A 16113-nucleotide genomic window follows, 5' to 3' on the forward strand; every position below is an offset into this window, starting at 1 on the left:
CCGCCGCCCCGCCCCCCGCCGGCGGCGCCGCGCCCCTCCCCCAACCGCCCGACTAGCATGGTGCGGCGGCCGCGCGCGCCGACATGGGGGAGAAGCTGGAGCTGAGGCTCAAGTCGCCCGTGGGGGCCGAGCCCGCCGTCTACCCGTGGCCGCTGCCGGTCTACGTGAGTGCCGCCCCCGCGCCCCGCAGTACCCGCTCCCTTGGCCCCGCGGCGCGCCGCGCCCGCCCGCGGACGGGGCCGCCGGGGTCCCGAGAAGCCCCGCTCCGGGGTCGCCCTGCCGCTCGGCGGCGCTGCCCGCGGCCGTTTGCGGGGCGGCGGGGCGCGGGGCTGCCGTTGCCCGGGCCGGGGGCGGGGGGCGTCTCGGGATGGTGTGTGTTGACATTCGGTCTTGCCCTGCGTGGGGTCGTTTGGGTCTGGCGCTGTCAGTGTGCTCGGCTTTTTAGTCCCCGCGCTGTTTTCCGTCCCCCCTGAGGTCGAGGGGGTGGGCGGGCTGGCCGGACCCGGGGCCCGGGGCCGCTCTGTCCGCCGCTCTCGAGTGACCCTCGGAAAATGACCGGCCGAGCGGAAATTTACCGGGGCGGCCCCGGGGCGGCTGCGGAGCCGCGGGGGCGCGGGTGGGCGGCGCGGCGCGGCGCGGCGCGGGTGTCCGCGTCCCCGGGGCCGCTCGGACCCGGCAGGCTGCCGTTGGGAGCGGGAGCGCGGCGGGCGCCGTGGGCGGGCGTCTTCGGGGCGCCCTTCGGCGCGGACGCCCGGCGGGGGGACGGGGGCCTCCGGGGGACCCGGCGGGGAAGCCCGCGCGCCCCGCCCCTCACGCGCGCTCCGTGTGTGTCAGTTTTTGGAAACGTCGCGGCCGGGGGCGGGGTCGGGGCGCGGCGACCGCCCGGGAGCGGGTGTTGGCTGCCGGCCCTGGCTTCTCCGCGGTCGGAGGGTTTCGCGGTTTCCAGCCCGCCGCGCGCACCGGAGCTTTCTATTTTTGCTCATCCTGCGGCCGGAGGCGAGGTCGAGCCCGGGCCCTGGCTTTTCCGGCTGGCAAAGTGTGTGTGTATGTATGTGTGTGTCCGGCCGCCGGGGCAGTGGGCAGGGCGGGAAGACCGACGTCCAAGGTGACGAAAGTGGGGAGAACCTTCAAAACTCCAACCGTTCCACCAGCCTCCGCCTCTCTCCGCCCTTGTGACAGCGCTCCGCATGCACCAGTTGGCTGGCCAGCGCATTCTTTAAAATTGAGTTATTTTTTTATCCTTAGCTCGCACGCAGTGCGATCACTGTTTTTGGCACGGTGCAGCTCCAGGGGTTTTGACAGGTCCATCCTAATCAGGCCACTGTCAGCCCTCCGTGTGCCCTTCCACCAGCTCAGCTCTTTTCTCTCTGCTCCTAAGTCTTGTCTTTTCCAGGAAGTCAGATAAATGGAATCAACAGCAGGCAGCTTTCTGGCCCAGTAGGGCATTTCTGAGACTCATCCATGTTGCTGTGGGTATCAGCAGTCCGTCCTTTCCATTGCTCTGTCCTATTCCGTCTTTTCATCTCCCTGTTTCACTGCCCGGTGGTGGCCTTGTGGGATGTTTCTAGTTAGGAATAAAGCTGCTATGAGCATGTGGGGGCAATTTCTACGCGAACTTGGTTTCTCACCTTGGGAAGCATTCAGGGGGAGGACGGTGGGGCCTGTGCTGCTCTATGTGACACTTTTGCATCTCCCAGATTGGCACTGCTGGGCATTGGAAGACTGAGGGAATGCACTGTGACCCACTGTCCAGCCCTGTACACCAAGGCGAAAGTTCACCCAGAGACAGCCACCGGGTCCCCCTCACCACCATCTTTTATTTGGAGCAGAGCAAGGCCCACAGTGATTTGTACCTGGTGTAAACAAGGCCTTCCGTGCTGGGCCTGGCTTTCTAGTGGCCGCTGGTTCTGAACTGCAGAGCGTCTTTCCCTCACTGGCGGGGACCTCGCTTGGCAGGGGGATGGGATTGTGCTGCCTGCCTGGCCAGGCGCTCTCCCTGACGTCAGCAGGCCCTTTCCTGGTGTGGTTGTCCCACTGCCAGGCCCGTGGGCAGGCGGGCCCCGTGAAATCCTCTGCTAGTGCAGTGACAATCGACGCTCCTGCTACAGCTTTGTGGCGATGTCTGTTAACTTCCCGTATCCCTACTGACGAAGTTTGCTTTCTCATGTGAAGCGAGGGCCAGTACTTTCAGAAGGGTTCATATTTTGTGATGATTCGATGATGACTATGTTAAGAAAACGGATGACTTCATAAGTTAACTTTTCAGAAGGTCAGACTGTCAGGTCAGACTGTTGATTACGTGTGCGAGATGACTGGGCCCATTTGTTCATGGATCCATTCATTCTGCCAGCACCTACTGGTTGCTTCCGGTGCTCCTGGGGCCGCAGAGGACAGTGGACAGTATTCGCATGCTCAGGAAACGTGTAAGCATAGGGAGGTGGGAGATCTATAAACCCACAAGTTCAGCAGTTATGTGGCCACATAGATAGCTGCCGGCTGAGGTGGTCCTGGAGGGAGGGGCTGCTGGTTTTGTCCTGGGGGAGGTGTGGGTTGCTTCTTGGAGGTGGGGGCATCTGCAGGAGGAAGTACCAACAGTCACAACCACCCACACTGGGAAATGTCCAGGGTCAGAAACACGCTTTTTGGGAAATTAACAAATGGGAGGGAAGGTGGGGGCGGTGGCGGCTGAGTTTTGTTGCTTCCATGACTTAAGAGTTCTCGGATACTCACCTACAGCTCAAGGTGGCTCTTGTCTTAGTGGGAAAACCAGGTCCCAGCTGGAAGGGGGGTAGTAGTATTTTTGGCTGCCTGGCTGCGGGGCAAGAACCTTCGAGGGCGTGGAGTGGTCCATCTCCTCCATGACTTATTAAGCCTGTGGGCGGGGGAGCAGCCCCATCGTGACTGTCCCCGCCTTCAGCTTCCTCCGGGGGAGCCCACGATCTGATGAATGCCCTCTGAGCAGTCATGCCCTTTATGCAGGAGGATGAGTGGGTGGGCAGAGTGAGCCATCCCTCCCTGTGACTCAGAAAATATTTTCTGATGCTGACCTAGGCTTGTGTGAGCCTTCTGTCTAATCCGCACTCAGGTGGAAGGCAGATTAACCCTTAGACAACCTTGTGTGGGCGGAGTAGCTACTTCAGAGGGGGGAGGGATAATCAGAAAAGCCTGTCTGTCATATGTGGCTGTTAGTTTTCATAGTCGGGTCCCTAGGATCCAAATGCCTGCCGGTACTCTGTTCTGGATGGGTAGGGGACGGAGGGAGCAGGAACTTCGGATGTTCCCTAGGGAGGCAGAGGCGGAGCTGCAGGGCACCTGCCTGCCCAGTCTCCCTCTGGGAGCTCTGCCTTTTTTTCCCTTAAACTATTAATTTCGAAATAATCGTATATTCACTTGAAGCCATAAGAAGTAACAGGGGCGCCCAGATGGCTCAGTTGGTTAAGTGTCTAACTTTTGGTTTCAGCTCTGGTCATGATCTCAGTGTTGTGAGATTGAGCCCCGAGTTGGACTCTGCACTCAGCCGGGAGTCTGCTTCTCTCCCTTTCCCTCTGCCCCGTGCTGTCTCTCTCTCTCTCAGATAAGTAAATCTTATAAAAAAGAAAGAAGGAAAGAAAGAAAGAGCAGAGACATCCTGTGTTCTCCTTATCCAGCTCCCCCAGTGGTGACATCTTACAACCAGAGCGCAAGATGAGCATTCAAGATACAGAGCATTTTGGGGTCCTCTGGTGAATGTGGGACCGGTGGGCTGCCAGGGTTCTGCATTTGGGAGCAACTGGGTCCTGGGCCCCATGCCTCTCTCGGGAAAGTTCTTACTCTGCCTGACTTCCCCTGCAAAGTGTGCCTGGGTCTCCCTAGCTGTGGGAATAATGTTCCTGTTTCCTTCCTCTTGCTCAGGGTTGTACTTCCTGAAGCCTCTCTCTGCTTTCTCTGTCCCCTTGAGGTGTCCCTACAGTTCCCACCAGTGGGGGCTCCTGCTAGCCCAGGCCACGGTATTGATTCTGCAGGTATTTGCCGAGGACCTGCCGCTTTTTGGGGGGTGCCGGGGTGTCGCTCTGCCACTCCACAGCCCACACGTGGCTCCGGCCTGCCCCTCAGTGCCTCGCCATTCCCTTGCTCCATGCTCTCCTAGCTCCTGCTCTTCCTGAACGCAGTCTTCCTTCTCCCCGACCCGCATCCCGCTTCCAGTTCCGAGCCCGTGGGCCCTCTTCCCTGCGCTGTACCAGCCCTTCTTCCTGTCTGTTGTGTGGCTCCTGGGGTGCTGCCAGTGGAGGTTGGGAGGTCAAGGGCTCTGGGCTTTACCATGCAACCGCCCTAAGCCTCAGTTTCCTCTCTCTAGAGAGACTGGGGCTTGAGTTCCCCTCAGCTAGTCATGGGGGTGTGTGGGCTAGTGTGCAGAAAGCATTAGCTTCACTCCACGTGCTGTGGGGGTGGGGGTGTGAGTGATGGATACTCACTCTGATAACGCTTTTGTCGTTTAAAAACCCAGCCCTTCTTTTTAGGAGTTGGGGGACAGGGCTTTCTGGGCTTTGTGGTAGGGCTAGGGATAGAGGAAGACGCAGGTGCCGGTGGGGGGTAGTGTGGCCTGTGGGACCAAGGAGCCCCCATGGGGCTCAGGTTTCTGCTCTGGATGGCTGTTTTGCTGTGATCCGTTTAAAGGGGTGAACCGGGTTGTTTCCCCTGGTGTGCATGTGGCTCGCTGCGGCTGGGCTGCATCCCTGGCCTGGCAGTTCGGGTTGTCTGCCCCAGAAGTGCCGGGTACGGGAGGCCAGGCGCAGGGGCCTGGGCACAGGGAGGGTCCAGGAGGACAGTCAACAGGAGGGGGCAGTGCTGGGGCTTGTGGGTTTTGTTTACAAGTAACAGCTTTATTGCAAGGTAATTCACACACCACTGTCTATCCATCTAAAGTACGTTGCCACAGACCAGTCCATTCACAGGGTTGTTCAACTGCCGCCTTTAGTCTCAGAACATTCCATCACCCTAGAAGGAAACTCGTCCCCATCAGCTATCACCTCCCCCCGCAGCCCCCGAGAGCCCCCTTCCCGTCCGTGGATGAACCTGATCTGGACGTGTCACCCACGTGGACTCACACCCCGTGTGGCGTTCCGTGTCTGGTTCCCTCCCTGAGCATCGTGGGCTCGGGGTCCGTCCCTGGGGCAGCGCGTGTGGGCGACTCTCCTGCTCACGGCTGAGTGATGTTCCTCTGCACGTATGGACCAGGTGGCCACGGCTGCTGCTAGGATGCCACAGTTCCAGACTCCTTCCTCGTGGGGGCTCCTTCCTCTGGACCCCCTGGTCATTGGATTGCACGGAGCACGGCGTCCGGGGCTGTGTGGGACCGAGTCTGCGCCCGAATGAGGTCTGACGGGCCCTGCTGCTCCGGCCTTCTGGACAGCTCGTGCAGGAGGCTTCGCATCAGCGCTGCCAGGCCTGCCCGGGCGTGGCTCCTCAGACCACTCTCGGGTGCTCCTTAGCGCGCCCTCCCGTTTTCCCTCTCCCCTCCCCCAGCTGTATTATGGCCGCGGGGGGATCCCTGTGGCCCACCCTGCTTCCCACGGCGACTCGGGGGGCTCGCGTGTCGATTCTTTCGTTGGAGCGCCTCTTCGAGATCGTTGGCCACGGCCACACTGCAGGCCCGGTGTGCTGCTGGGATGGCGTTGCGCGGGACTCCCTTGCCCTGGAGACTTGGGGGCTGCGGGTCTGGTGGGCCGGGTGCTTTTAGATGTGGCCCAGTCCTCTGAGCAGTCTGGTTTGTCAGGGTTGGCGCTGGGCAGCGTGGCCCCGTGGAGAGGGGTGCAGTGGGGGTGGTGGCAGGAGCCACGGCCTCCTTCCTGGTGAGTCACTGCTGGCTGTCGTCACAGAGCTGAAACATTCCCTGAGAGCCAGGGTGCGTCACAGGTGAGTGGTTGGCTCGGCCCCCCCCTCCCCCGGGAGAAGTTACCTGAGCAGCATAAGCTGCCCTCCTTCTGGCCCCTTTGCAGCGTGACATTGTTTCAGGGGCCATGCAAGTTTAGTCCTTAAAACTAGTGAAGCTCAAAAGCAGTGGCTGGGTGACTTGACTTTTTCTACAGCTTAGGGGACTGAATTTGCTGCTCTCACGGATCCTATGCTTCGTCGTGGTAGTGACTGGCTTCCTGTCACTCAGCCCAAGCAGGCGCCCCCAGTGTGACCACAGTCACTGTGTGGGTCTTTAAGTAACTGTCCCTTTCTCTCCCTGTGCCGCCTCCTACCATGGACAGCAGGCCCAGAGCCCCTGGGGTACCCATTGCTGCATAGACACCAGGGCTGTGAGCTGGGAGATTGTCTCCCCTGCGCAGATCTCTCATTGTGTGGGCACGTGGAGTCTGAAGACCCAGCCAGTTGAGAGCGGAGGTCTGGGAGAAGGACCAGCGCAAACAGGAGGGCTTTCCAGCATAGGTGTGTCCCCACGGGGTCCGGTTTACAGACGAGGGAGCCACGCACAGAGATGACAAGACCTGTCCCAAGTCCTGTCCCTCCCGGATGGCAAGCCCTCCTGCGGAAGGGCCCCGCGCTTGGTTGAATGCTGTGGGGTGGTTAACCACGTTTGAACGGGAGCGCCCTGGGCCCTCCCGAGCCGCCGTCTTTGCCAGGTCTCCAGCCTCTCGCCCTGCCCCACTCTGCACCCTGTCCTGAGGGCTAAGTGTGAACTGCAGACCTGAGCCCTCATTCACCTCCCAGAGTACCATCAGTAGCTGTGCTCGGCCTCAGGGGAGCTCCCAGACTCTGCCTGCTCTGGGCACCGCACATCGACCTTCCTCCCCTCTAGGCTGACCTCCAGGGTGATCAATACCCTCCCATCCCAGCCTTCTTACCATTGTTTTGTGCTCTTTACTTATTTGTACACATGGCCTGTCTTTCTGGGTTCTTGCTTATTTGAACTGGAAAAGGTGCTATCGCTATAAATACTTGAATTGGTCATGTTAAGAACAAACCATAAATTAACTGCTTTTGCTCCCCCTGCTTAGCTTAACCATGAACTCAGCCCGAAGTGGTGCTGTTTTAAAGTGATTAGGAATTAGTGTTTATTTTGTCAAAGAGCCATGTAGTAGTATCTGTGAAAGGGCAGCTTCTGGATGAAATTTAAGGTGATTATTAAGATAGCAGATTGACCACGTTGAGTGTTGAGATGTTTAAACAGATTCAGACTGTAATGTATTACATTTCTCAATGTGGGTGTTATGTTACACATTTTCCTTATTTCTGAGTTGAGGAATACAAAATTTTAGCAGGGGAAAGGTACTGTAAAATTTATGGAATTACTAATATATTCAGAAGCCTTCAAGTATGCTCTTTTTTTCTTTGTTTTTTTTTTTAAAGTAAGCTCTAGGCCCAATGTGGGGCTTGAACTCACGACCCTGAGATCAAGGGTTGCATGCTTTCCCGACTGAGCCGGCCGGGCGCCTCTAAGTGTGTTGTGTTTATCATTATAGTGCTCCTGCCAAGTAAGAAGGCAGCAGGCAATGTCCCCGTCAGGTGGCTAGAAGGCCTTCTCTGGGTGGGGATGGGGGTGGGCTGACGGACTGCGTGTGCCTGGAGCACATGCAGACCCCGATAGCACCTTTCTCGTTTGTCTGCATTTGGAGAACCTTCTGAGTCTCACTTTCCTGTGCGACATTTTTGCACTTGGAAAGGATTTTATTTTTACTTTTGCTCTTTTTTTAAGATTTTATTTGTTTATTTGAGAAAGAGAGAGAGAGAGCAAAGGAGAGCTCAAGCAGGGGAGGAGAGGGAGAAGCAGACTCCGCACGGAGCAGAGAGCCCGATGCGGGGCTCCATCCCGGGACCCTGAGGTCATGACCTGAGCCGAAGGCAGACGCTCAACCGACTGAGCCACCAGGTGCCCCTGGAAAGGATTTTTTTTTTTAATTTAATTTTTAAATTTATTTATTTTTGAGAGAGAGAATGACAGAGAGAGAGAATGAGAGGGGTGAGGGTCAGAGGGAGAAGCAGACTCCCCCGGAGCAGGGAACCTGATGCGGGACTCGATCCCGGGACTCCAGGATCATGACCTGAGGTGAAGGCAGTCGCTTAACCGACTGAGCCACCCAGACGCCCCGAAAGGATTTTAGACAGAAGAGCGTGTTGTACAAATAGAACAGAGTTGCTGTAACCCTCACTCAGCTGCCCGTGGCACCAGGATCCAAGCCGGGGCTCAGCGCTGAGGAGACTCAGGACTCCGTGTCCCTTTCTGCTCAGGTCCAGCCCAGGTCCCCTTAGTGTTTAGTTGTTGTGTGTCCTCAGTTCTAACCTGGGGCAGTCCCTCATGTCTACGGAAAGGCCAGCACCTGTCATGACCTGCCCACCCTGCAGGAGCCTTAGTGTGGGGTTGGAAGTGCATTCTTGGCAGGAGTCCCCAGACTGACGCTGTGTCTCCTCGGGCATCACCTCTGAGGCTGCTGAGGCTGTGCATCTTCCTGTGGACGGTGCTGACCTTGAGCCCTGGTTGTGGCGGCAGCGCCGGGTCCCTCTCCCGTCCACGGTCAGGTTGCTGCTACGTTCCCCTCTTTCCCGGGGGGCAGGGTGCGTCGAGGCTGTCTGGGACCCTGGGAGGCCTTGCCTACTGCAGTCGCCACAGCCCCCGCATCGTGGGGCTTTCTCCTTTCCTCCACCGCACTCCCACGTTGACTGCAGTTCCTGTCCGGGAGAGCTGCGGCTGTCCTCCACTTACTCACACGTTTCTAGCCTCTGCGTGGACTGCGTTCTCCGGTGATGGTCCAGTCTCTGAGGAGCTTGTTGCTCACGTTCTGGAGCCGGCCCCCTGGGAGCACCTCCGGGCTTTCTCCTGGGGCCTGGGCCTGCCCATGCCCCTTTGGGGACACGTCTTTGCTGCCTGGTGCACAGGATGTCGAGGCTTGTCTTGTGTTTTCCCTGCCCCAGCCCTGGAATCAGCCATTCCTCCAAGGAGCCTGGTTCCTTTTCAGAGTCCTGTGGAGGAGAGTACCAGTGCTGGGCACGGTCGTGCAAACCTGGATTTAAAACCGTGAAGGAGCTGTGGCCTGCCCAGCCCTCGCCACCGCTCGGAGAGCCTGTCCCTCCACGTGGGTTCTCAGGGGCGCAGAGGCCTCCTGGCTGTGCGCGGTTTTCCGCTGGGCGTGGGCAGCTGCCGCGGAGGGTGCCCGGCACCTCGGGTCAGAGCGGGGCTGCCTTGCCTGCTCAGGGTTCCTGGGCCAGCCGCAAAAGTGCGTTTTGTCAGGAGCCACTGTTTGCGGCCGTTTTTGGCGCCGGGTGCCACTGCCGGCTGAAATTCCACCTTCCCAGCTGCCACTTCTGGTTGGATTTCTGCTTTCCCACCTGTGTCTTCCTCCTTGCCTTCAGCCCAGAGGCCTGTTCCTTCTTGGCCAGCTCCTCGTGCCCTCCTTTGGTCCTGGGCCACCCTGTGAACGCTGGCTGTGTATCGCCTGTGCCCTGGGGATCATTGTCTTTGTTTGCTTGGGCTGCGCTGATGGGATACTGTGGGGGGCGGCTTGAAACATAGACACTGATTTCTCATGGCCCCGGAGGCTGGCACTCCGAGGCCATGGTGCCGGCAGGGCTGGTACCTGGGGAGGGTCCACTTCCTGTGCAGCCCCGCCTTCTCGCTGTGTCCTCACGTGACCAAGAGAGAGTGCTCTGTCCCTTCATCCCCTTACATGGGCACTGATCGCACAGGGGTCCCCACCTTCGTAACCTCCCTTAACCCTATCACCTACTCCTGTCTCCTGAGGCCCTGTCTCCTAATACCATTCCACGGGGGTCAGGGCTCTAGCGTGTGCATCTGGGGGACCCAAACATTCTGTTCTTCACAGTGTCCCTGTGTCTCACCATCTGGCCCCTCCAGCAGCTCCGAGAGTATTTCCATGTTGGTGTCTTTGTTCAGCTTCTTCTTTTTTGGAGTGTGTTGGCTGGAGATCCAGCTCACTTGGCTGGGCCTGGCTCCCCGCCTGTGACAGCCCTGGCTGGGTGCAGTGCTCTGTATTTGCGTTCCTTTATGAGGCCTGTGTCCATCGCGCACACCTCGGCCGTGGCCTGGCCTGTCCTCAGGTATGGTTGGCGGGGCTCGCTTCCACCGCCTTCCTGGAGCCCATAGGGCAGGCGCTCCATTGCTGCCACCCTGCTCTGCCCTTGCTGGGGGTGTGTAGACATCTGGGACTGGCTGTGGACGCGGCTGGCGTGATTCTGTGCAGCCTGGGATCTCTGCTGCCCTGCACGAATTTGCTCATCTTCACATGAAAGCCTGTCCCTTTTTGATGCTCAGGCCCTGCAGAGGCCACATTGTGCTGGTCTGCTGTCCTCTCCGCTGCACCCTGCCCCCGGTCCCAGGTGCTCGGGCACATAGGCGGACAGATGAGGCTGAGCACCCCAGCCAGGCCCCTAGGCCCTGTGCTCTCCACCCTGCTGGGCTTTGTAGCTGCAGCCCTCTGGTCTTCCTCCCGGACCGAGTGTTCTGGATGCCTGCTGATTTTGCACTGTATCCTTCTTCACTCCCACCAGATCTCTGCCGTCAAAGCCCTGCCACTGATAGAGACAGACAGCAGGCCTCCCGCCATGTCCCATCACCCCACCTTCATTCTCTGCCCTTCTCCGCGCCTTAGAGCTCTGTCTGCACGTCACCATCCCATCCACGGCAATTCCCACGTCAGTTTACTCAGGGCCGTGGCTCTCAGAGTGGGGTCCCAGAGCCGGCAGCCTTCGCATCACCTGGGAACTTGTTAGGAATGCAGATTCCCGGACCCCCAGACTTGCTGAATCTGAGACTTCGTCGGGGAGCCCCATCTGTGCTCAGGAGCCTTCCAGGGGATTCTGATGCTTGGCACAGTGTGAGACCCCTGCTTCAGAGGACAGCTTGGGTTCTGCCCTCCGCCTGTGAATCCTGATGGGAGCCGAGGGCACTCCCTGGATGTTGTTCTTGTTGCAAACGGAGTCAGGAGAATGGAGCTGGCGGGCGGGTTCCCCGGGCACGCACCCCTCTGTGCACCTCTTGGTCTTCCCTCTGCAGCCCGCCTCTCACCGACACCCCTCCAGTCGTGCAGAGGAGGTCTGAGTGCTCGGGAGCCTGGGCTCATGCCCTTGCGGAGGGCATCTCAAAGACCCTCCTGTGCACACTTCTTGTGCTGAGACTACAGGCCTGCCGGGGACAGGCTGGTGGCGGAGCCAGACCTTGAGTTCTTGTCCTGGGCGCTTGTTCTCAGGTTTGTCCTCAGGGTACAAGAGGGGGCTGGGCCTGGCCTAGTGAGGCAGCTGGGGCTCCCTGCACGCTCTGTCCCTCTGTGCGTGTGCCGTCCACACACCGTCTGTGCTGGGCAGTGCTGAGGACACAAGGGCCAGTGGCCTCACACTGCCACCGGAGTTGGGGAGGCGAGTTTCACGGCAGGGACAGAGTTTCGTGTCACCTCCGGGTGTGACGACTGCCCCCTGAGCGGTGTGCAGTGTAAGACAGGGACAGATTGTACTTGTCATGGACGTTTTCACGTGCTCCCCGAGGTGGAGGGCCTAGTGCAGCCTGGTGCCCGGTGCCTGCTCTCCCAGTTAGCTGCATTCGCTAAGCAGGGTTCGTATGGAAGAACCTCTCTCAGCTGCTCCGTGTGGACGCTCCAATGCAACTCATGGTAAGAGAGTGGGCCAGTCCCCACTCCGCAAACAGACGTTCATGCTGTGACCAGCGCCAGGCTGGGGACACGGGCTGTGTGTGTGTGTGGAGGGGTCCCTGTAAGGACCCCAGGGTTGGGGCACAGGAGGAGGAGGAAAGGGGGGTATCCCTGGGTCATAAGACAAGGGCTGCTCATGAATGCAGGCTTCCTTGGGGCTGTTCTCGGTCTAACCTTTCCGGGTGGCTTCTGGCCTCTTTCTCCTGAAGGCCGCATCCACAAGTTGGAGTTTCTGAGTCATTTATGGTGACCAGTGCATCTTAAGTTACACACCTCAGGATTGCCAGTGGCAGCTGGCCAGTCCCTGAAAGGATCATTCTGAGACCTTTGGAGGCCCTGTCATAAACTTTTTTCTTCCTTTTCTCTGCTTTTAAAGCATTGAGAAAGCTGGATTTCATTTTCTCACAAGAAGAGATCAAATTCCAGGCACCTCTGCCTTTCCGGGTCTGTGGGTCTCGTGTGAGGCGAGTCAGCCTGGCAGGCTGTGTGGGTTCCTGGGAGGACGGGGCGAGGGGTGCGAGCCCTGCATCTGCCCGGGCCTGCCGCACGGCAGCTGCTCAGGCTCCTGTCGGCAGTGCTTGCCCCTGCCCTGCTGTGCGCGGGGCTAGGCAGCTCGTCCTGTAACTGTGGTGCTACCCTGACCCAGACCCTTGTGGTCAGGGGCGTTTTTAGAGTCACCTGTGCTCCCGGGCTGGCTCAGCAGCCTTAACACAGAATCTGTATCGGTTAGCTGTGGCTGCGTAACAAATTAATCCACATTAGCAGCTTAATGCAACACATGTTTATTTTCTCAGGGTTTCCGTGGTCAGCAGTCCAGGAGCAGACGTAGCTGGGTGGTCCTGGCTCGGGGTCTCTCATGAGATTGTGGTCAGCACATTGGCCAGGTGGGGCTGCCTCATCTGAAGGCTGGACCAGGGCAGGAGGAGCTGTTCCCGCCGGCTCCCTTGCGGGGCTGCTGGTGGGAGGGAGGCCTCAGCTCTTCACCACGTGGGCCTCTCCGTGGGGCTGCTCATGACCTGGCAGCTGGCTTCCCTCGAGTGAGTGATCCGAGAGAGAGAGAGGGGGCGCTTTGGTGGAAAGTTCCAGACTAACCACCTTCATCACCTCTGTAGCTGCTTGTCCTGGTGCTGGGTGAGTCTGATGGTCTCTTCTGTAGATCCTGTGACATGGTGTCTTGGCTTTTTCAGGGTCAGTCAGTACAGGAGTCAGGTGAGCTCCTGCCAAAACTCTGAATCTGGGTTTCATTAACTGTGTGGACAGCAGCAGAGTAGGGTCATCATGTGAGTGTCTTACAAACTCAGTATTTTCCTAGTGGGGTGGGGGGTGCTTTTAATGCTAGGCGGCATTACTTCTGCAGATGTTTTTGTTGTTAACAGCTTTTTTTTTTTTTAAGATTTTATTTGACAAAGAGAGAGACAGCGAGAGAGGGAACACAAGCAGGGGGAGAGGGAGAGGGAGAAGCAGGCTTCTCGCTGAGCCAGGAGCCCGACACGGGGCTTGATCTCAGGACCCTGGGACCATGATCCGAGCCGAAGGCAGACGCTTAACCATCTGAGCCACCCAGGCGCCCCTGTTAACAGCTTTTTTGAAGTATAATTCACATACCAGATAACTCACCCATTTAGAGTGTGCAATATTCACAGAGTTGTGCAGTCATCACTATCAATTCCAGAAACTTCCATTACCGCAAGGAAGCCCCATCCCCATTAGCGGTCACCCCCACTCCCCTCCCCAGCCCCCTGCCCCCACGAGCCCCCTTCCCGTCCATGGATGAGCCCATTCTGGACGTGTCACCCACGTGGACTCACACCCCGTGTGGCCTTCTGTGTCTGGTTCCCTCCCTGAGCGTTGTGGGCTCGGGGTCTGTCCCCGGGGCTGTGCGTGTGGGCGCCTGGCTCCTGTCCGTGGCCCAGTGTTGTGCCCGTGTGTGGGGGACAGGTTGTGTTTGTCTGTTCATCTGTTGATGGACACTTGGGGTGTTTCCACTTTTTGGCTATTAGGAATGCTGCTACTGTGACCGTGCATGCACAGATTTTCGTGTGGATGTATGTTTCCTTTGGGTGTATACTTAGGGGTAGGATTGCTGGACCGTATGGAAATTCCACTTAAGCATTTGAGGAACGGCCAGACTGCTTTCCCAGAGCAGCTGCACCATTTTACGTGCCCACCAGGCAGGTGTGAAGGCTCTTACTTCCCCATCCCCACCCCAGCACTTGGTGTCCATAGTTTGGACTCTAGCCATCCTTGTGGTTTTGATTTGTGTCCCTTCATGGCTCAGGAGGTGGAGTATCTTTTCATGTCCTTATTGGTCTTATTGGCCGGCCACTGGAGTATTTTTTTTGTAGCAGTGACCGTGTCAATTCATGTTTTAACGGCCTTGTCTTTTTATTTTGAGTTATTCGAGTTACAGGCACGCATTAGGAGTCCTGTGGGTTTGGTTCCAGACCAGACCACTGCAGTAAAGCCAGTGTCTCAGTAAGACGACTCACGTGAATTATTTGGTTTCCCAGTTAATATAAAAGTTATGTTTACGCTGTACCATAGTCTGTTAAGTGTGCAATAGCGTGATGTCTAAAGAAAAGTCAATGTACTTTGCTAAAAATGTTAACTGTCATCTGAGCTTTCAGTAAGACAGAATCACTGATCACAGATCACCGTAGCAAATATAGTAATAGTGAAGTTTGAAATATCATGAGAATGACCAAAATGGGACACACAGACCCCAAGGGAGCCAACGCCGTGGGAGACATGGTGCTGGTAGACGTGCTGATCCCAGGGTGGCCGCAGCCCTCAGCTTGGAAAAGCGCCCTGTCTGCACAGTGCAGCCCGGTGAGGTGTGCCTGTGACAGATGCTGACGCTGTTCCGGAGAGATGACTTGCAAAATTTTTCTCTCATTCTGTGGTCTTTTCGGCTTTCTTGATGCTGTCCTTGGAAGCATCATTATTTCATTCTGATGAAGTGCAGCTTACTTGTCTTCTTCCCCACCCCTCTGCCCGGGGAGGATTATGTGATCATTCCGGGAAAGGGCGGCTCGCCGCCAGGTAGGGACTCTGATTGCCCTCCCCTCCGCCCTGCACGCTCCTCACCAAAGCAGTAGGTGCTGCCGTGTCCCCTGCCTCGCTTCAGGTCCCACCGCTGCCTCGTGAGAGGCGCTGGGGGCAAGTTGGTGCTCAGCGTCTCCATCTGCACAATGGACTGCTGGCTGTGCACGCGGAGGGCTTGGCACCACCTGAGCTCAGTGGTTGTGTCCCACGCTCACCTGCGTGTGTCGTGCAGTCTCCCGAGCTCCGTGGATGCCACCCACTGCTGTCGCAGTCAGATCTCCCACCTCGCTGGTGCCCACATGGCGGGTGTGGACCTAGAGGGCCAAGGGCTGAGTGGACAGGCCCGCTCGGTGATGGGCCTGGAAGCCTCCGGTCGAGCCACGTGGAAGGATGGCACTGCACGCGGGCACAGTGGTGTTTCACAGCGTGGGCTCCTAGGCGAGCAGTCCAGCAGCAGGAATTGTGGCTTCCTCCTTGTTTCCGACACTCTCACAAAATAACAGGGAAGTGCCCACGAGGAGTTTGTGGGGACTCTGAAGGTAGCAGTCTGGGTTCCTCTGGTTAGAGGAGCTCCGTGTTTGATGGGCCAGGAGGTGTGAAGACGAGGCTGAGATGAGCAGAGAAGCTGTTTCCTTATGGATGTCACCCAGCTCCTCACTCCTGCCCACCCTCCTGGTGCATCGGAGCACCTGGGTGTGTTCCCGCTTACTTGGGACCCAGAGGGTATTGCACAGGCTGGCATGGCTCACCGACAAAGCTGGGGCTCCCGTGTCAGAGGCTGGGGGTGTCTGCTGGCTCTGTGTTCCTTCCCCAGAACGTGGGGGGCAGGCAGTGCGGGGCCTTGGGACTGCTGTGCCCGCGGCCCGCGAGGAGGCTCTCCTTGTGGCCAGTTCCCATCATTCCTTTAAGGCCTTTTGAGGTTGGGCTAAAGCTGTCTTCATGTGCCCAGCAGAGCTGCCCCAGTTGTCTTCTGACATTTACCAGGAGGTCTTGGGGCCTCTAGTTCCCATCAGTGGTCCCCACCCCAAGTTTCTGAGTCGGCAGTGTGCCGATGCTGCAGGTCAGTCAGGTTCCCCACGGTTGGGACCGCTGGGCTGCCTGCCTTCCATCTTGCCCCCCTGCCCCCGCCATACCCGAAGAACAGGACTGCAAGTGACGTGTGTCATTTGATCCTTCGTCAGTTGGAGGATATTATTAAGTACATGGAAAGGTTGGCTCTTCATTTGCCTTAAGAAAAATAAGGCTTAGCACAAAATGCCGCACAATGTGTGATTCCATTCACGTGAAATGCCCGGAAACAGGCAAGTCCACAGAGACAGAGAGTAGATTAGTGATTGCCGGGGGCGGAGGAGTGACGGCTCATGGGGACGGGGTCTTTCTGGGGTGACGAGAGTGTTCTGGAATTAGTGCATTGCTTGCACAACGCTGG

The 16113-nt window shown here is 57.9% G+C and overlaps 1 protein-coding gene across 1 annotated transcript in view; it reads left to right on the top strand.

The window, feature by feature from the left end:
- DOT1L (DOT1 like histone lysine methyltransferase) overlaps positions 1-16113 on the top strand; it is a 65455-nt gene continuing 49342 nt past the window's right edge. Inside the window, exon 1 of the mRNA XM_081829547.1 lies at positions 1-164. Within this exon, the coding sequence (XP_081685673.1) occupies positions 84-164 (81 nt within the window). The 5' untranslated portion in view covers positions 1-83. The remainder of the gene's footprint in view (positions 165-16113) is intronic.

The sequence above is a fragment of the Leptonychotes weddellii genome, chromosome 1 (assembly GCF_054177405.1).
Source record: "Leptonychotes weddellii isolate Sample4059 chromosome 1, ASM5417740v2, whole genome shotgun sequence".
In the NCBI taxonomy this organism is placed as follows: Eukaryota; Metazoa; Chordata; class Mammalia; order Carnivora; family Phocidae; genus Leptonychotes; species Leptonychotes weddellii.